We start from the raw sequence: 20,754 nt of genomic DNA, 5'->3' as shown, positions 1-20,754 counted from the left end.
GGAGATACTTCTGCAGTAGAGTACTATGTATATGTGTAATGTAATGAGATTAGCATTTGATTTATTGTAAGAAAAATGCTGAAGAATATGAGTCTAGTTTGTAGCCCAATTTGATGTAAATCTGTTTCCCAAGTGAGACAGGCTGACAGTGAGGGTGTTTCATCTGAAATGGAATGTTGACAAATAGATAAGGGATCAAATCATGAAATCTTTTCAAGGAGACAAATCTCTGGACAGTACTGCAGTAATTCCATCTTTCTTCACATTGTCCTTCCTGTAGGCTGAGGCATTGCCATTTCACTTCACTTAGCAGTGAATATCTGTCAACTTCCCTTCTACACAACAAGAGCCTGACGCATCTGGATCTAGGATCAAACTGGCTACAAGACAATGGAATGAAGCTTCTGTGTGATGTCTTTCGGCATCCAAGCTGTAATCTTCAGGACTTGGAGTAGGTTTTCTGTTGCTTTCCTTTTGTGTAGTTTCAACAACAGTGTCTGGGAGATACTGAAAGAAAGGCTGAGAACCGAGTATCTGTCAGAGAAAAGAATATACAGCTGATTTTCCCTCTCTCTTCTGCCTGAGACAAGCTGGGGAAGTCTGCTCATCAGATTTGTAAAAATAATTACCATAGTAATTCTAATAAACTTTCCTCAGGTAATAAGGACCAGAGGCATCAGGCTGAACAGTGGCCATTTTATTCTTTCCTTGGTTGTGCCCCAGTGAATCTACTGTGTGTCCTTTACTTTTAATCCAGAAGCTGAAATTGTTCTCTACTAGTTTTTCTCTTAGATTTATGTTTAAACTCAGGTTTATAATTAGGTCAACTTCCAAAGAAATTGGGAAGGGGATTTTTACAACATCCTACATTCCACTGCTGAACAGTAGCCATTTTATTCTTTCCTTGGTTGTGCCCCAGTGAATCTACTGTGTGTCCTCTACTTTTATCCATGAAGTTGAAATTGTGATCTACTACTTTTTCTTTTAGATTTATATTTAAACTCAGGTTATAATTAAGTAAACTTTCAAATAAATGGAAAGGGGATTTTTAACAATGTCCTACACATTTTTAAACTCCAACTATTTTCATTAATATTATGTTTTCTCAGTCTGTGAGCAGGTATACATACATATGAATTGCATGTGTATACATAATTTTGATTGCTGTATGGATATGATTTGGGGTTTCCTTTTCACTTGACAGTATTTCAGAAATACATTTATCAAGGTGTGCATGCTGAGAATAAAAAAGAAATACATTTAAATACTTATTTCAAATTATCTTCTTGATTATTTTAATGACTGTATGGTATTTTGTATTTCATTGCATAAATACTTTGGCTGGCATGAATCAAGACAGAGGCATCACTTAGCAATCTCAGCTCCCTTTCCTACCAGGGCCTCCCAAGTGACCAGTAACTTTTGTGAGTCATTAAGGGTCTAACCCCAGCATAGTTTTTCAGATCTGTAAAGTCAAGCTCTTTGGTAGACCAAGAAGTATTTGTCTTGACCAGACTGGCTCATGATAACTAAACTTCCAAATGAGTTTAATAGTTTAATGTGACAACTCTAAACACAAAGGCAATTACACCATAGGGTCCAATCAATACCTTTACTTACTTTAGGAAAGTGTAGATGATATGGGTTATTTTGTGATTCTCTGATTCTCTGGAATTTCGTTCATCATTATTCAACTGGAAGACAAAGATTTACTTAATGGATGTTGTTAAATCCAATGTCTTCATTTAACTACAGAGATACAATTTCTAAGTGACCTATATACTCAAGGTCTTTGCTAGCCAACTTTCTCTCCTTAGCAATGCTGTAAACAAAGCTGTACTTGCTTAGTTACCTTCCAAAGCCTCTATGCAGACCATGTCAATTCTCTTAACCAATATTTTCAACCAATATGAACTAGATGCTAAGGAAACTAAAAGTCACTGAGGTGATGCTTTTGTCCCCAAATAACATAAAATGCTGATTACAGGGAAATAAATATAAAGCAAATTACAATATATTCCATACATTGTTATAAGGATATGACAACAGTCTCAGGGATTAAGGTTGGGACTTCTCAGTGGAGACTTAAGGTTGGGACTTCTCAGTGGAGACAGAGTTACTTTAGGCTAGAAAAATGACGAAGATTCTGTTATGTGGGGATATGCTAAACAGAGGGAAAGGAGAGAGAATAGAAGAGAAACAATAAATATGGTTTAGTTGGAGAAAAATTCATGTGCGTGGTTAGAAAATACTGTGGGGACAAAGTATGGAAAGAGAAAGCTTGAGGTCAGATTGTGAGTGCTCTTGAATACCACGCAAAGGACCTGGAATAAATATCTTTTTATATGTAGCTTTCTTCTTTGAAGATAATACTTTGAGATGGATTCCAGGAAACTTTTTTCACTTAAAGATATATTAAAAACTGAAAGCACAGAGATCTATTGGTTCCTTGGGAAAGCTTATATTTATTTTTTTTAAGTATTGGTAAAAATAAATGTTTATACCCTTGATTTTTAAAGCTCTGTAGATAACAACCTGTTTGTGGAAGACAACAGTTTTACCTGCTGGTTTCTTCTGCTCATTAAGAAATCCCATCTGTTTTTACTGATAAATTAGACTCTCCCATGTATGTCCTGGATTGTAGATAGAAAAGAGGTTCAAATACCTGGGCGTATCTCCTAGGAGGAAACTTATTAAGCCTCACAACGGAAGGATTCACTTTTCCTATTGTAATTCTTACAGATTGATGGGCTGTGTTCTCACTAATGCATGTTGTCTGGATCTGGCCTCTGTTATTGTATACAACCCAAACCTGAGGAGCCTGGACCTTGGGAACAACAATTTGCAGGATGATGGAGTGAAAATTCTATGTGACGCTTTGAGATATCCAAACTGTAACATTCAGAGGCTTGGGTGAGTTCATAGTTTTCCTTTAAGAAAATGATGCCTATTTGGTAGCTAGTATAGCTAGAAGATAATTAGTGTATGGAGAGAGGATACAAACTAAATGGGGCTAGAAGGTAAGTTACTCTCAGAAAAAAGAATCTAAATTTCAAATAAGTGGATCAATGTACTGCATGTTCTTTACTATAGAAGCCATATTTCACATTTCTTTGTGTCCCCTTTAGTACTTTGGACAGATGCTTAGTACCCAAGTGGTACCTGGTTTGGGTCTTCCATGTTCTATCATTCGTCAGATAGTCCACTTGTCTTTGAATTAATTTTTTATTAAATTGAAGATTTTTACTAATTATCTTCTATCTGTAAAATACTATGTTCTTAAGGAGCTTGTAATCTAATAAAATCACATTCTGTGTTGTGGACATTTCTTATGTTCAATTCTGTATTTAGATTTTTGTTTAATTTGGAACTGATACCGGCTAGTACATTTTCACTTATACAACATGAATTATTGACCTCAGGGTCAAGAATTGTGCTCTGTGTGTGGGAAGCTCAGACATAATGACATATGTCATCCTTTAGAAATTTAACAGTCTTCCAGAGAAATCTCCCCTGACTCTTCCAAGAAAATGAAGCTTTTATGTTTTCATTGACTATATATTTTTATAATAGCAATGATGATGATGTAACTGTTAGGTCTGAGATTTAATTTTATCCTACTTACAACCTAATAAATTCACCTGTTACTGTTTCATGGATGCTGGCCAAAAAACAAAACCAAACTCACAAGACTCTTATCAGAGACAAAGGACTTTATTGCTTGTAGCAGAGCAAAGCATGAGTATTAGCATGTTTGTGTCAGTTCCTTTTGTCTCCCAAGTCTCACAGGGCTGATGAAGAGGGTCCAGATGGAAGAGGGTCCAGATGGAGATTGAGAGACCCAGGATTTTACAGGAGGCAGTAATAAGCCTGCTCTTTGTCCCTCAAGGTTGCTCATTACAAACACAACCCTGGAAAATGGCCGAGGTAAACAGTTGTCAGGGCCTTCCATTTTTGTTAGCAAACATGTAGGGGAGAGAAAGACCTATGGAAGAATATCTCCCCAAAATGTCTACCCCTTGTTTCTACACAGTAAAATCTTGGCTTCTGGTGAATTTTCACATGAATATGCTACTCCACTGGCCACTCTGATTAACAGAGATTGGGACCAAATCTGTTCAATTAATCTCATCTACCATTTAATTAAGGCCACTAATAACAAAACTCCAAGCATGGGATGAGGCCAATGTGTAGTATTGATTTCAAACATTCCCACAGGGGTCTGACTCAGTCAACTGAGTAAGTTCCAGGAAGGACTACTAGGTCTTTTATGCATTAGAACTCATACAAGGGAGTCTAAAATGACCTACCATTCTTTGATGTCACTGGCAATAAATAAATAAAGATTGGCCAAAAGCAGTCCTCCTCCCCAGTAAAGAGAGTTAGCAGTCCGCTCTTCCCCACAAGCAAACACGTAACTGAAAGTAGAGGTCACTCTAATTTTGGATTTGCTGTTATATTTTATTTGGTTAGCCATTGCACTAGTTTGATTAAGCCAGGTGAGCAGTCTCACTGGTAGTTGTAGCTGTCTCATTCTCATACATGGTATATTCCAAGGCTGTTCTGGCATCAAGAGAAGCTTGCAGATTTGTATCGAATTGAAACAAGGTTGTGCTAGTGATTGTATTTGTATACATATGATAAGGCTCCATATTGGGAGGCTGCTATTGATGGCATCAGGCACAGCAAAGTAGTTCAGGACCTGCTATGTCTATATTAGATTTTCTGTTTTCATAGTGTATAGACAGGCATAACAAACCAGGTTGTGGGTCAGTCTGTTAGCTGCAGTTGCTGCATAGACTCCATGGACCACATAATTATTTTGCCAGGCTGAAGTTTTGGATCTAGGTGAAAAAATAGAGCATGAATTGTTCTCCTCACTCGCCACACCTCCAGGTTCTAAGGTGTTCCATTCCAAATATTGTTGCTGCTCTTCCCCTACACCGATGAAATCAGTTTGTCCCATCCTAGTGGCTAGAACTTCATCTATTCTCCAATTATCCTTTACTTGCATGGAGACCTTCGGTCTGGAGGAATCATACAAATGGGAGAGAAAAACATCTTTACAATATTTACAGAAACCCATTATATCGTATACATTATATTCTAATTCTATATTATCTCTGAAATATCAAAGGCAAATTATGAAGCTTTGGAGCCTCTAATCTACCTTTTAAAAATATAGGTAGATGTAACGTTCTATTTTATAATTTTCCTATATACTCATTTTTTTTCCAGCAAAAGGTATTGAAATTTTTCTCCCCTCTGCTTGGTAGGGACATCTTTGTTATAAACCACATTTTCATTGGTGCATGGATCTGTTCCTGGGTTCTGTTTTCTCTTCCACTGACCTGTTTGTAATTCCCAGTTCTAACAATGCTGTCTTAATTAATATAGCTCTATAATAAGCCCTGGTACCTACTACAGCAAGTATTCCCATCTTCCTAAAGAGAATTTTGGCTCTCCTTCCCCTTTACATTGGCAAATAAATTGGAAATATCAACTTATCAAGTTACATACAAATGCACTGCCCCCCAACCTACCTATATGTTGGTGTCTTGAATCGAATTGCATTTATTCTATCAGTGAGTCTCCTGATACACCAAAAAGACATATCTCATTTATTTAGGTCTGTCAATAAAGCTTAGTAATTTTTTCTTGAGTGGTCTTGTATTTTGTTGCTGGTTAACTTTATTCCAAAGTGCTTGCTATATTTCATGCTGTTGTAAATGATTGTTTTAGTTATTTTTTTCATTGTGTTTATACATAGAAACATAGGATTTTTTAAAAAGTTGGTTTCTTATCCAATAGCCTGCCACATTCTTTTGCTTATTCTAGTTGCTAATTTGTAGATACTTTTGTATTTTCTAGGTATACAATCACATCATTTAGGAATAATACAATATAGTTATTTTTTCCTTTTCTGTTCTTATATTCTTTTTTTTCGTTTTTTATATGCCTTAGTAACTGTTAATATATGTGATATAATGTTAACATGTCTGGGGATAATGAACTATCGTATGTTGTTCCCAATGTTTAAAGCACAATTTCAGTGGTTCACCAATTTATCAATTTAAGGAAATTGCCTTCTACACCTAGTTTAATAGGAGTATTCTTTTTCTTTTTTTAAATTATACTTTAAGTTCTGGGATACATGTGCAGAATGTGCAGGTTTGTTACATAGGTATACACATGCCATGGTGGTTTGCTACACCCATCAACCCATCATCTATATTAGGTATTTCTCCTAATGCTATCCCTCCCCTAGCCTCTCATCCCCCAACAGGCCCTGTTGTGTGATGTTCCCCTCCGTGTGTCCGTGTGGTCTCATTGTTGAACTCCCACCTACAAGTGAGAAGATGGGATGTTGGATTTTCTGTTCCTGTGTTAGTTTGCTGAGAATGATGGTTTCCAGCTTCATCCATGTCCCTGCAAAGGACATTAACTCATCCTTTTCTATGGCTGCATAGTATTCCATGGTGTATATGTGCCACATTTCCTTTATCCAGTCTATCATTGATGGACATTTGAGTTGGCTCCAAGTTTTGGATATTGTGAATAGTGCTGCAATAAATGTATGTGTGCATGTGTCTTTACAGTAGAATGATTTCTAATCCTTTGGGTGTATACCCAGTAATGGGATTGCTGGATCAAATGTTATTTCTGGTTCTAGATGCTTGAGGAATCGCTACAATGTCTTCCACAGTGGTTGAACAAATTTACACTCTCACCAACAGTGTAAAAGTGTTCCTGTTTCTCCACATCCTCTCCAACATCTGTTGTTTCCTGACTTTTTAATGATCACCATTCTAACTGGCATGAGATGGTATCTCACTGTGGCTTTGATTTGCATTTCTCTAATGGCCAGTGACAATGAGCTATTTTTCATGTGTTTGTTGGTCACATAAATGTCTTCTCTTAAGAAATATCTGTTCATATCCTTTGCCCACTTTTTTATGGGATTTTTTTTTTCTTGTCAATTTGTTTAAATTCCTTGTAGATTCTGAATATTAGCCCTTTGTCAGATGGATAGATTGCAAAAACTTTCTCCCATTATGCAGGTTGCCTGTTCACTCTGATGACAGTTTCTTTTGCTGTGCAGAAGTTCTTTAGTTTAATTAGATCCCATTTGTCAATTTTGGCTTTTGTTGCCATTGCTTTTTGTGTTTTAGTCCTGAAGTCTTTGTCCATGCCTATGTCCTGAATGGATTGCCTAGATTTTCTTGTAGGGTTTTGATGGTTTTAGGTTTTACGTTTAAGTCTTTAATCCATCTTGAGTTAATTTTTGTATAATGTGTAAGGAAGGGGTCCAGAGCCTGTTTTCCCAACACCATTTATTTAATAGGGAATCCTTTCCCCATTGCTTGTTTTTGTCAGGTTTGTCAAAGATCGGATAGTTGTACGTGTGTGGTGATATTTCTGAGGCCTCTGTTCTGTTCCATTAGTCTATATATCTGTTTTGGTACCAGTACCTTGCTGTTTTGGTTACTGTAGCCTTGTAGTATAGTTTGAAGTCAGGTAGCATGATGGCTCCAGCTTTGTTCTTTTTGCTTAAGATCGTCTTGACTATACAGGCTCTTTTTTGGTTCCACATGAAATTTAAAGTAGTTTTTTCTAATTCTGTGAAGAAAGTCAATGGTAACTTGATAGGGATAGCACTGAATCCATAAATTACTTTGAGCAGTATGGCCATTTTCATGATATTCTTTCTTCCTATCCATAAGCATGGAATGTTTTTCCATTTGTTTGTGTCCTCTGTTATTTCCTTGAGCAGTGGTTTGTAGTTCTCCTTGAAGAGGTCCTTCACATCCCTTGTAAGTTGTATTCCTAGGTATTTTATTCTCTTTGTAGCAATTGTGAATGGGAGTTCACTCATGATTTGGCTCTCTGTTATTGGTGTATAGGAATGCTTGTGATTTTTGCACATTGATTTTGTATCCTGAGACTTTGCTGAAGTTGCTTAGCCCTGAAGAATTTTGTCAAATGTGATGAATCACATTGATGTATGCATTATATGAACTTTGCATTTTTGGAATCAAACCAACTTGGACATATCTCCTATGTACATTGTGTAATTTACTTTATTAATGTCAATATTAGTGACAGCATTTCACCATTTTGTTCATAATGGACATAGGTTATAATTTCTTTTGCAGTCTTCATCAAGTTTTTGCATCAAAATTACCGTATTTTCATGAGTTCAGGAGTGTTCCTTATCTTTTATTTTCCTGAGAATTTTTGTAAGATTGGAATTACTTCTTCCTTGAATTTTGTAAAAATTTCTGGTAAAGCTGTCTAACCTGGAGTTTCTTTGTGTGTAAAATTTTTGACTTCTGATTCAATTTTTTAAATAATTAGGTTTTCTCTTTCTCATAGAGTACTTTTGTTAAGTATATACTGTTGATTTTATCTATTTCATCTAAATTTTAAAACTTATTGGCAAGCATCTAATATTTTATTATTTGCTTAACTTCTTAATCATCTATAGTGATATGTTTTTTCTCATTTCTGATATTGAATTTGACCCTTTCTTTATTTTTGTATTCAAAGAACAACGTTGATCCACTCTGTTGTACATCTACATTCTGTTTCATTAATTTCTGTTTTTATCTTATTTTTTCTTGTACTTTTGTTGGGTTTATTTTACCATTTGCTAAATTCTCGAGTTGGATGCTTAGACATACATAGTCCCTTTCTTCTTCTCCAACAAAGATATTTAAGGTTACAACTTCCCTTCAAATGACTGCATTAACTTAATCATAAAATTTTGATATTGTATGCAGTATTTTTGTCATTTTTGAGTCCACAACATTTGTAAACTTACCTAGAACTTTTTTCTTCAACTAACAGGTTATTTTTAAACATACTCCTTAATTTTCAAATACGAGGCTTTTCTTTTTATATTCAGTCTGTAGAATTGTTTTCTGAGAACATACTGTGCATGAGTACAGTTCTTTGAAGTTTGTTGTCATTTGCTACATGACTTTTTAAACATACTTAAGAACATGAAAAATTGTTATTTCTAATTTAGTTTTTAGTTTTTCTAACTACAGGGGGTTTTTCTGTCATGTCTGGCTATTTTTTTTTTCTTTTTTGGGCTGGGGGCGGGGGACGGGGGAGGAGTGATGAGGTCTTACTCTGTTACCCAAGCTGGTCTTGAATTTCTGGCCTCAAGCTACTCTGTTTCCTTGGCCTCCCAAAGTGCTGGGATTACAGGTGCCAGCTACTGTGCCCAGGCAGTTGCAGTATTCTGTATCAGTGGATTAAGATTATTAATTCTGTTTAAACTATCTAAATTTTAGTGACCTTTTTCCCAGATAACTCAGTTACTGTGAAAAATGTTAAAATTTTCATTAAAATTCTAGATTTGAGTCTTTCACTTTGCAGTTCTGTTCGTTTCTGTCTTCTATATTTTGAGACTGTAATTTGTGACTGAAAATATAAAATGATTATATTTCCTGATGAATTCATGATAACACTTTATGTTTTATGATACTTTTTCCACTAAGGAAGATTTTGTGTGATATTTACATACCCTGTCTCATAATTAGTGGGACCATCTCTTCATCACATAAATGTGATCACTTAACAAAAAAAGTTTCGTATGCTCAGCATCTGCATAGGCACTCAGTTGTTCAATGGCCAGGTAAACATAAGGTAAAAATTAGATTCAAATTGTTTAGGAGAATGTTAGATGCAGAAGGTTGAGTTTGACATGCTTCCTCAGTTCATGTACATACTATTATCGGCTTGTGCAGAGGCCCTTGACTGACAGATGGGTGGGTTGGTTAATTTATCTCAATTAGCCATTTTCTTTCCCACCTATAGGCAGCTGACCTAATGTATTCAAAATATGCCATAGAATTGCATTTTTATTTGCATCAATGGCATGATGCTAGAGACCTTATTATGTTTCTTGCTTATTTTATTTTATTTTATTTTATTTGATACTGAGTCTCATTCTGTAGCTCAGGCTGGAGTGCAGTGGTACAATCTCAGCTCACTGCAACCTCCACCTCCTGGGTTCAAGCGACTCTCCTCCCTCAGCTTCCCAAGCAGCTGGGATTACAAGTTCATACCACCACCCCCAGCTAATTTTTGTATCTTTAGTAGAGACGAGGTTTCACCATGTTGGCCTTGTCGAACTCCTGACCCCAGGTGATCTGCCCGCCTCAGCCTCCCAAAATGCCGGGATTACAGGCATGAGCCACCATGCCTGGCCTATTCCTTGCTTTTTAAACACTCACTACCAAAATTCCTATATCTAGTTATTGTGATGTATTTTTAGTGATGTTCAAGGATTCAACTGCTTCATAGTATTTTGTAACGTGAGTGTATGTTTTATTTATTCCTTAATAATTATGAATTTGTAATTCATGATTTTGGAAGGGATAAGTTCAGCCTGGAAATATCTGGTAATAATGAATATTATAGGTACTTATAGTCCTTGAATTTATACTGTGCTCATTTTTTAAAGTTTCTGGAATTATCCTCCATTCTGAGTTCACAGATCTCTTGTGGGCTTTGTTGTGTCATCAAATAAATTCATTTTTGTCTTTTGTCTCTCTTCTCTACAGGTTGGAATACTGTGGTTTGACATCTCTCTGCTGTCAAGATCTCTGCTCTGCTCTTATCTGCAACCAAAGACTGATAAAAATGAATCTGACACAGAATACCTTAGGGTATGAAGGAATTATGAAGTTATATAAAGTCTTGAAGTCTCCTAAGTGTAAACTACAAGTTCTAGGGTAAGTCTCCATTAGTTTCTCAGGGGGAGCATTTCCTGTAATGAGGGATTTGGGGAGCCACTCATTTACTACAGGCCTCAGAATCAACCTAATTATGTATCCTTGGGTATTTTCTAGACACTTATTTGTTTTTCTCTCATAGAACACTGAATTTTGAGAGATATAACACAGTAGTTGAATATTGAGCACCCTGAAACCAGCCTAGATGAGTTTGAATTCTGTCCCTACCACTTACTAAATGTTTAATTAAAGCTAGTCCCCCATTGCTCTTTGTTTTGATTTGCTTATCAGTAAAATGGGTGAAATGATAAAATATACCTGTAAGGTTATTATGAGCATCTGAGTCAATATAGACCAAGTACTCAGAATGGTGCCTAGCATAACAATAAACAATAAATGTGTTAGTTGTTTTCATTATTATCAGTAGTAGTATTAATTTTGCTTGGATAGCAAAAGGCTCTTGGAGGATCCTTTTTAATTTTAATTGGTTTCTCTTTCTCTTCTGTTAATTTCTTCTATTTTCCTTCAACTGCTGTATCTCCCTCGCTATATCTCTCAGTTCCCTTCCCCACTCCTCACCCATGTTATAATATTCTCTATTTTAACAGAACAGTTTTTTTTTCTCCTGAAATAAATCCTTTACAGAGAAAGTGGAGGGCTGTAGGGAAATTGAATACAGGAAAAGATATGTTCCCTTGTTTTCTCAGGTTGTGCAAAGAGGCATTTGATGAGGAAGCCCAGAAGCTGCTGGAAGCTGTGGGAGTTAGCAATCCACACTTAATCATTAAGCCAGATTGTAACTATCATAATGAAGAAAATGGGTCTTGGTGGCGGTGTTTCTGATTTGAAGAAACTGACATTCCTTTAAAAATATAAATATAAATACATACATACATAGATACATACCCAGACTTGGGGGCTTAACTTCAGATACTCTATGCCCAGAAATTGTGCACTTGGCAGCTGTCAGATACCCACTTCTCTGTAAAATATCTGTTCTACTTCACACAGTGGTTGAGAGGCTAAAATAAAATAAAAAGCATAAAACTCTCTGAAAAGTATAATATGTTTTTAATTGGATACAGAGCTTAAGAATGCAGATAAGGGAATCCTGGATATGAGGCTGGAGGACGCGGACAGGGAAGATCAGTTAAAGTGCCTTGTTTTTTCCTTACTTCCACTGACATGGCTTAGCTCACAGCCCCACTGTCTCTGGCACCTTTTATTAAAATGTATCTCCATGTGTGTTCTTAGGATCACCAGTGTCAAGATCACTTGGGTATCTGTCTTAAAATGGAGATTCCTGAACCCCACACTAGACTTACCAAATCAGAATGTCTGGGTAAGGGTCCTTGGAAACCAGCATTTTGATAATTTCCCAGGCAAATTATTAAGTATACTAATAGTTGAGAATCACTAATTTCAATAGAAATGGGAGTCTACTTCTACAATGAACACTTTCTATAGCTTATTGTAAAGATAAGGAGGATTAATTTCCTTTAAGGGATTATAAGGTTATTTGGGCTAGAGCTAGAAAGAGAGTCTTTCATTTGGCAAAAACATGACACAATAAAATTTTTTTGTGTGTGAAAGACTGTTCTGGTTATTTATTGGTTGTATAACAAACTATCCCAAAACTTGGTGGCTTAAAACAATAATGATTTTATTAAATCTCATAACTTGGACTGGAATTCAGAAAGGGCCCAGCTGAGCATTTCTTATACTCCATAAGGTATCACTTGGGGTCCCTTGGTGGTATTCACCTGGCAACCAGATTGCTCTGGAGGTCCCAGATAACTTTTATACGTCTGCTGCTTTGGCAGGGAGGGCTGAAAGGCTGGGTTGAGCCAGACCCCTCTTCCTGTTATCAGCCAGAAGACTAGTGATTCTCAGCAGTTTTGGTCTTTGCCCCCTCAGAGGAAAGAATTCAACTGAGAGGCAGAAGTAGGTTTAAAGCAGAGGCAAAGTTTATTTAAAAAAAAAAGCAAAGTACACTTTAAAGAAATCAAGCAGGCCACTTGAGAGATTCAAGTGCCTCTCTTGATCCTTGGTTTGAGACTTTATACATTGACTCGTCTTCCAGGCTCTTCTCCCCTGCTGATCCTTCCCTTGGGCAGGTTGTTGCTTGATTACCCGTGTGCAGTGGCCTGCCAGCACTTGTGAGGGGTCCCGTGCACAGCGTGTTTACTGAAGTTGTATGCATGCTCCTTTGGGACGACTTTTCCTTACTGGTCATATACGGGAAGGTCATATACAGGTCAAAATCCACCGTCTTGCTCCCCTTTGCACACACTTGATACTTTATCAGGGATTGTGGTTCGCTGGCTCCTGGTGTTTTCTATCTGTTGGAGGACTCCTTTCCCTTCTGGTGGCAGTTGTGGCCACTTATTGTCTCAGAGGGATAGTTTTATGCTCACCTGTCCTTCACCTGATGAGAGCCAGACATTTCTGGGGGCCCTTCCTTGTCCTGTTCATTATCTCAGAGGAAAAGGTTTATGATTGCTTGACTATGGCTCAACCATTGCTTGGCATTCCTGGGGGGCCTCACTCCTGCCCTGCTCTCATATCTGTCTACTTACTCTAGCATTGCCTCTAGTCTTGGGACCTCTCCATGTGGTTTCCGCAGGGTAGGGATTCAGGATTTCAAAGGGCCAAGAGGAAGCTGTCAGTTATTTTAAAAGCTAGGCCCAGAACTGGCATAAAGTCACTTCCATAATCCTCTATTGGTGAAAATAGTACAGGCCAGCTCACATTCTAGGGCAATCAATTGTTGATGGGAGTAGTGTCAAATAATTTGTGGCCTTCCTTAGTTCACCACAAACTTAATGTTTTTCTCCTTGTCTGTGGGAGAAAATAAAGCCTCTTAGCTTATTGTAAGGCAAAAACCAACACTTTTTCTTTGATAACACTGTCAATTCCTGCACAGTTCTGGTCACCAAAATATGTGGGTTTTTACCACACCAAGCAATTTTCCAAAACCAGCTGGGTGTCCTATAATTCAATTCCATTCTGACATTATCATCCTGGAGGTAGCATCATGTCCCACAGGTGAAGATCTCAGTCCCACCAGACTCTGCCCTATTTGAAGTACCAATTGCAAGTTCCAGGTTGTGACCTGTACTTCTGACAAACTGGCCATAAGTCAGGGTTCCCACAACTCTCTCTTCCCTGGGTTCCATAATTTGCTAGGATGGCTCACAAAACTCAGGGAAATACTTTACTTATGTTTACCCATTTATTATAAGAGAATATTTCAAATGATACAAATGAACAGCCATATGAAAGAGACACATAGGGTGATATTTGGAAGGTTCTATCCCTGTGCATTTGGCTTGTGCCACCTTCTCAGCACATGGATGTGTTTAGCAACCAGGGAGCTCTCTGAATCCCATCTTTTTGTGGAAGCTTCATTAGGTAGGCATGATTGATTAAGTCAGTGGCCATTGTCATAAACTCAACCTTCAGCATCCCCTTGCTTCTTTGGAGGCTGGTATGGGGAGTGCTGAAAGTTCCAACCCTTTAATCACATAGTTGGTTCTCCTAGCAACCAGCCCCCAGCCCCCATCCTGAGACTATCCAGGAGCCTCCAGCTACCAGCCCTCTCATTAGCATACAAAAACACTTATTGCTTCAAATATTCCCAACATTTTGGAACCTGTGTGCCTTGAAAGGGGCCAGGAAATCACACTGTATAATATCCCGTGGGTCAATGTGGAGGACTGGAGAATAGACCTTGGCAGTCAGAGGGGGCAAATGGTTTTTGTAAAAATTTGCAAGTAATGTTACTGGGGCTTTTATCCACACAGAACAGTAATACTGCTGCTGACATTTGGCATAGGTGATACATAGAGAGGTGGCTTTACTGAGATTGATTCCCAGTGAGGACAGTCTTGCTAGTTAGAGAAAGCTAACCGGCGCTATTATAACAAACAGAAAAGAAAGTATATACCAAAGTGGCGACTTCTTTCACGTGATAGCCTTGGGCCAGTCACCATCTCATCCTTCACAGACAACAGGATTTCCAAGCTGCCCAAAGAAAAATCCAACAAAAGTAAATGTTTCTTAAGATAATTTCTACCAGAGTGTCAGAAAAAGGAAAATTCTTATATTTCTGAAACCATTTCAGGGCATTATAGAGGAAGACAGCTTTTCTAATTGATTTTTTAAAGATGAAAACTATTGATAATAGAGCCTGACAACCAAAATGAGTGAGGCATAAGTCTCAAATCGTCAAGATTTATTGAGCCAGCTTGAGAATGCATCTGGGAAAAATAGGGGTCACAGGTGCATCTGTGGCTGTTTTTTCTTTAGAGGGTCTCAAAAGGTTTAGTATTTATATATTTTCCTTTAAAAAGGGGATGTGGCAGTGAGATTAATGATTATATAGTTTTCAGTCTTTAGTGCCCAGTAAATCTACATTTTATATAAGGTAAACATTTGAAGAGAAAAGGAATACAGGAAGCAGATGTCTCAGGAGTGAAGGAATAATTAATCTATGTCTTTTTGGCATACCTGGGAAGATAAACTAGTCATTGACATTTTCAGTGTGGAGTCTTTTGAAAGGGCTGGTTTCTGTTTAGACTGTAGGGAAGAAAGCCTAATGTTAGTTAGCTAAGAGAAGGGAATAATGTGGTGTGTCTGACCTCCCATCTCTCCTGACATGAATGGGAACTCAGCTTCTGAGGTTTTTCCAGAGTTCCCTTGGCCAACTGGGGGTCCATTCAGTCAGTTGGGGGCTTTGGATTTTATTATTTCTCAAGCCTAATGGCACTATCAAGAAATTTAAAGATGAATGTCACTTATGACTATGCAAAGACCCAGTATTAAAATTTTTGAACATTTCAACATTTAATTAAAATATACTATGATTAATGTGACTTAGAAGTGCAAGAGTGGGCTGATGTTAGGAATATTATAATTTATCACATTAATTGGATGGTGCAGAAAAACCAATTACCACAATTTATGTTGAAAAGGTGTTTAATAAAATTCAATCTCTGTGGGGTAGTTTCATAACATGAGGAATGTTTATCTTAAATTAATAGCAATACACTTAGAAGCATTAGCACTTAAATGTTAAAAACATGCCTGGTGGTATAACTGAGCCTATGTTATAAAAATCATTATGTGTTCATTTTACTTTGTCTGTTCTTTTCTTCTTCCATGCAAGCAAGCATGGAGCATACAGTCATTTTGAGAGAATATAGTCACTAGTAATTGTTTAACTTCATATCCTAAATTCTGGGGGCAACCAGCAGGATTAATGGACTTGTTTTTCTTTTAAAGAACAATGATCCTTAGGTCATGCAGACCTCCTTGATGGCATGCAGAAGTTTGATCACCCTAGAGACGCAGACAGCTTTGATCATCAGGGATCTCCCCTCCTGCATATCTACCTTACTCATAAAAGCCCACAGTTATGTTCAAAGGTAGGTCAGATTTGAGAGCTCATCTCTCCTGCCCTCTCACTTTAGCCAAATTGAATAAACTTTTCTCTGTTCCTAAGTGCTGATGTGTCAGTGTTTTACTTACTGCACATCAGATATATGAACCTAAATTTTGGGGTTCTATAACAGTGTCACTGCTGTAGAACAGTGGTGATGGTTAGAATAAGTCAAATGAAAATTTTGATATTTTGATCATTATGGATATTTTTGCACTAACTTTTATCTCCAAAAATAGTATTTCTCTTGATTACTAAGTTTTTTTTGTATCTCCTTAAATTTGTGCATCAGGCAAGTCACTCCCCTCATGCTAAAATCAGCTCTGGGGAAGAAAGGGTTTGCAATTTTAAACAGAGTCAAGTTGGATTGTCAAAAAAGCAAATAGAGTCTTCAAAACTAACTTTAGTTTTTTTATTCTTTATGTTTTATCTTTGTTTTCTTTTTAATATTTTGTGAATTGTTATTGCATTATTTCTGCTGTCTTTAAATTTATTCTGTTAATATACTAACTTCTTAAGTTGGATTCTTCTGATTCCCAGCCTTCTCTCTTTTATTATAAGCATTAAGGCTATTAATTTCCCTTTACATAGCTGATCCTTTCTGGCCACTCAGCTCCTCTTCCTGCTCCTTACAGAGCTGGCTCTGGATGATCCCTTAACCAGCAGTTGAAATATCACCTCCTCAGAGAGGTTGAGCACTCCATCTTATATATCACCATCTCCCCCTCCCCTGTCCTACCAAAGCACCGTGTTTCTTTTTTTTTCTGCCACTATCACAGATATGTAATTATTTTATTTCCCATCGCTTATCTCCCTCATCACAATGTAAGTTCTATGAGAACAGAAACTATGGGCCTTTTCTTCACTGTTTTATTCCAGCCTACAGCACAGTATCTTCTTGCACATGTGGGCTATGATTCAAGAATGAATGAATGAATAAAAACTGATGAATGAATGAAGAATGAATAGAAGCAAAAGCATCCTACTCTTCCAGGGAACACTTGTATTATTTTCCAACTTCCCAGCAACTCGGTGAAGTAGGTGATCTGGTTATCATGGGAAGCCCCGCAGACTCCAGCAGCCTGGGAAGTCACGGCCCGAGACACCTAGCTCTCTGGAGACTCCCTAGAATCGCATCCGGTGGGAGTCCTGGGATTCTGTCCCAGGGTGCCCCACATTTCTGGTTGTATTTTTACATTTCTTTAATTGTGTGTGATGAATCAGCTCTCAAGCCCAGACCTTCCACTCCTCCTTCTGTGTCCCTGAGCCAGACGCCCTCAAAACTCAGTGCGGGGCGCCTGGTAGGGGCATGGATGCAGCTGGAAAGGATGTGACCCCAATTCTGCTCTCCATCACCAGAGAAAGCAGGACCCTGGACAGCGCCAAGCGCCCACAACCACTAGCATTCCTCCCTTTAGTTCTCAGTTCTTTGCCCACAGGGAGCAATTTCGCCAATCTGAGCCGAGGTCCCAGTCTCTGAAGCCACTCTCCTAAAGACAGAAATGAATTCCTGAAAAGTGGATGCTTACCGTTCATTGAAGTAAGATAAATATATGTGAATTAAAAGTCAACCACTCTTTTGGTTCATACTGTTTGAATAAATGAGGGTGTATTAATCGGTTTTCACGCTGCTGATAAAGACATACCTAAAACTGAGCAATTTACAAAAGAAAGAAGTTTAATGGACTTACAGTTCCATGTGGCTGGGGAGGCCTCACAATCATGGCAGAAGGTGAAAGGCATGTCTCACATGGCTACAGAAAAGAAAAGAGAGCTTATGCAGGAAAGCTCCTCTTCTTAAAACCATTGGATCTTGTGAGACTTATTCACTATCATGAGAATAGCATGGGAGAGACCTGACTATGTGATTCAGTTACCTCCCACTGGGTCCCTCCCACAACATGTGAGAATTCAAGATGAGATTTGGGTGGGGACACAGCTAAACCATATCAGAGGGGGTGCCCAGTAGTCAAATTCATAGAGACAAAAGAATGGTGGTTGCCAGGGTCTGGAGGTGGGGTGGGGGGACACTGGGGTTGTTTAATGGGTATAGAGTTTCAGTTTTGCAAGACAAAGAGTTCTAGAGTGTTTGCACAACAATGTGAATGTACTTTACTGGACTATACATCTAAAAATGAGATGGAAAATTTTATGTGCATTTTTACCACAATTTAAAAAATAAATTGGATTAAATTAAATTTAAAAATTGAATTAGGCTGGGCGTGATGCCTCACGCCTGTAATCCCAGCACTTTGGGAGGCCAAGGCGGGCAGATCATGAGGTCAGGAGATTGAGACCACCCTGGCTAACACAGTGAAACCCTGTCTCTACTAAAAATACAAAAAAATTAGCCGGGCATGGTGTCGGGCATCTGTAGTCCCAGCTACTCAGGAGGCTGAGGCAGGAGAATGGTGTGAACCCAGGAGGTGGAGCTTGCAGTGAGCCGAGATCATGCCACTGCACTCCAGCCTGGGCAAAAGAGCGAGACTCTGTCTAAAAAAAAAAAAAAATGGAAAGAGAGATTAAATTATATTTTAAAGAAATTAGAGGGCTGGGCATGGTGGCTCACACCTGTAGTCCCAGCACTTTAGGAGGCCGAGGCGAGTGGATCACCTGAAGTCAGGTATTTGAGACCACCCTGGCTAGCATGGTGAAACCCTGTCTCTACTAAAAACACAAAAGTTAGCCAGGCATGGCGGTGGGTGCTTGTAATCCCAGCTACTCGGGAGGCTGAAGCAGGAGAATTGCTTGAACCCAGGAAGCAGAGATCACATCATTGCACTCCAGCATGGGTGACGAGTGAAACTCCGTCTCAAAAAAACAACAACAACAAAAAGATAAAAACTTTTAAAAACTAGTAGGTATCCAAATTGGGAGTCCCCCTCCCTACTACTGAAGAATTGTGGGGTGGTATAGAGCCATGGGGTTGCTCCTCGTGTCTGGACCATTGAACCAGAACTCAATCCCTGAAGATAGTGGAAACAAAGTAAGGGTCCCAGGCCACAGGCACTTGGCTCTGCTGCAGGGAAATTTCCCTGACCTTTCTAGTTGGAAAGAGTCTCCTTTAATTGTCTTAGGGACTTATACCCTGAGGAGATAGGGATTTGCAAGACAATTCTTTGCATTCTCCAACTTTTCCTTGTCAGGACATAGCCCTATGCAGATTTTCTGGGGGGGGGGCCAGGGGAAGGTGATTCCTCTTTCTCTATGGTGGATACACTTATCTTCCTCATCTTGGAGCTTCTCTGCCCCCTAAATTCCCATCTAGAGTTACCTGTTCCAGTTACTCTCTTGGAGGATACTGAGTCCAATGTAGCCACTAAGATACTCTGTAGAGAATGCCCCCTCTTTGCCTGGTTCTCGTTCCTTTGGTGTACTCTTCTTTGTTCACCGATATTCACACCTTCACTCATCATTCATATCTACCACAATTCTCTGCCATTAGTTGTAAAAGGAATAAAAAATAGTCATTCTTTGTCATGGTCACACAGAGAACAGTGTATAAACACATAAAATATTCATCGATTATATTTTTGCAATTTCAAGTATTATAAGTATACATTAAATTATTGCTTAATTTTTCAAAATAAGTGGTCTAGACCATGGGTGTTAGAATTTATGAAGCCCATATATGTTAGAACCTCTTCATTGCAGTTGACTTGTGTTGGAAGCAAATGCTCAGTGCCACAAAGAAGAACTAGCACTGAGACAAAGGACAAAGGGCCTCTCAGCAAGGCAAATTTACTTCTGCAGAAGGGTATATCATGTATGGAGCAAGGGCGAGAGCACATAGAACAAAGGAAAGCAGGGGTTTTTATTATCTCTAATGCAGCTTCTGTTTCTGTGTCTTTCCCCTATTGGCTAGGGTTGGACCCCACAATCTAAGCTGAACCCGGTTGGCTAATTTGAAAAGTGCAGGAATACAGTTACACTGATGGGAAGGCAGGAAGATCAGTGTCAGTGTGAGAAGCCATTGCGATGGGAGGGGTAATTCATAGCATGGGTAGCAGATGTGGAATGTGGGCTCTATAGAATAGGACTGGCAGGAAGGTTGTTTACCAGGGAAGGGGGAACACAGAGAGTAAGGAAGTCTGGCTTTGAAGGCAGGAAACAAAGGACAAGGAAACTTCAGCAAGCTAAACCTTTGAAGAAGAATTTCTTACTGTTTCTAACAACTTGCCAACTGTTTAGGTATCCTGGGGACCCCATTTGCAGCTGGCATCTGAAGTGAGGGCAGCCTTATTGGGACTAAACCCTTAAAGTGTGGGTCTGCACTAATTCCTGGTACTTAGTGTCAGAATAGAATCGTAGGACACATGGTTGGTGTTGGAAAATTAAGAATTGCTGTTGGAAAATGATATACTATCTATCCTTGATTACTACAGTAGTCTCCCGGCCAACTTGGGGGCTCCTACAATCCCCTCAGATTCAATAATTCACTGGATCCTTTCCTTACTCCTTATACGAAAATTAATTCAAGATGGATTAGAGACTTAAATGTTAGACCTAATACCATAAAAATCCTAGAGGAAAACCTAGGTAGTACCATTCAGGACATAGGCA

General features: G+C 38.5%; 1 protein-coding gene across 1 annotated transcript in view; it reads left to right on the top strand.

Annotated features, from left to right (window-relative positions):
- Positions 1-11,802, top strand: part of NLRP14 (NLR family pyrin domain containing 14) — a 53,430-nt gene extending 41,628 nt beyond the window's left edge. The window contains exons 9-12 of the mRNA XM_025357929.1: positions 281-451; positions 2,743-2,913; positions 10,578-10,748; positions 11,456-11,802. Coding sequence (XP_025213714.1) covers positions 281-451; positions 2,743-2,913; positions 10,578-10,748; positions 11,456-11,591 — 649 coding nt within the window. The 3' untranslated portion in view covers positions 11,592-11,802. The remainder of the gene's footprint in view (positions 1-280; positions 452-2,742; positions 2,914-10,577; positions 10,749-11,455) is intronic.
- Positions 11,803-20,754: the final 8,952 nt, after the last annotated feature.

The sequence above is a fragment of the Theropithecus gelada genome, chromosome 14 (assembly GCF_003255815.1).
Source record: "Theropithecus gelada isolate Dixy chromosome 14, Tgel_1.0, whole genome shotgun sequence".
NCBI lineage: Eukaryota > Metazoa > Chordata > Mammalia > Primates > Cercopithecidae > Theropithecus > Theropithecus gelada.
This window is presented reverse-complemented; position numbering and strand designations above follow the sequence as displayed.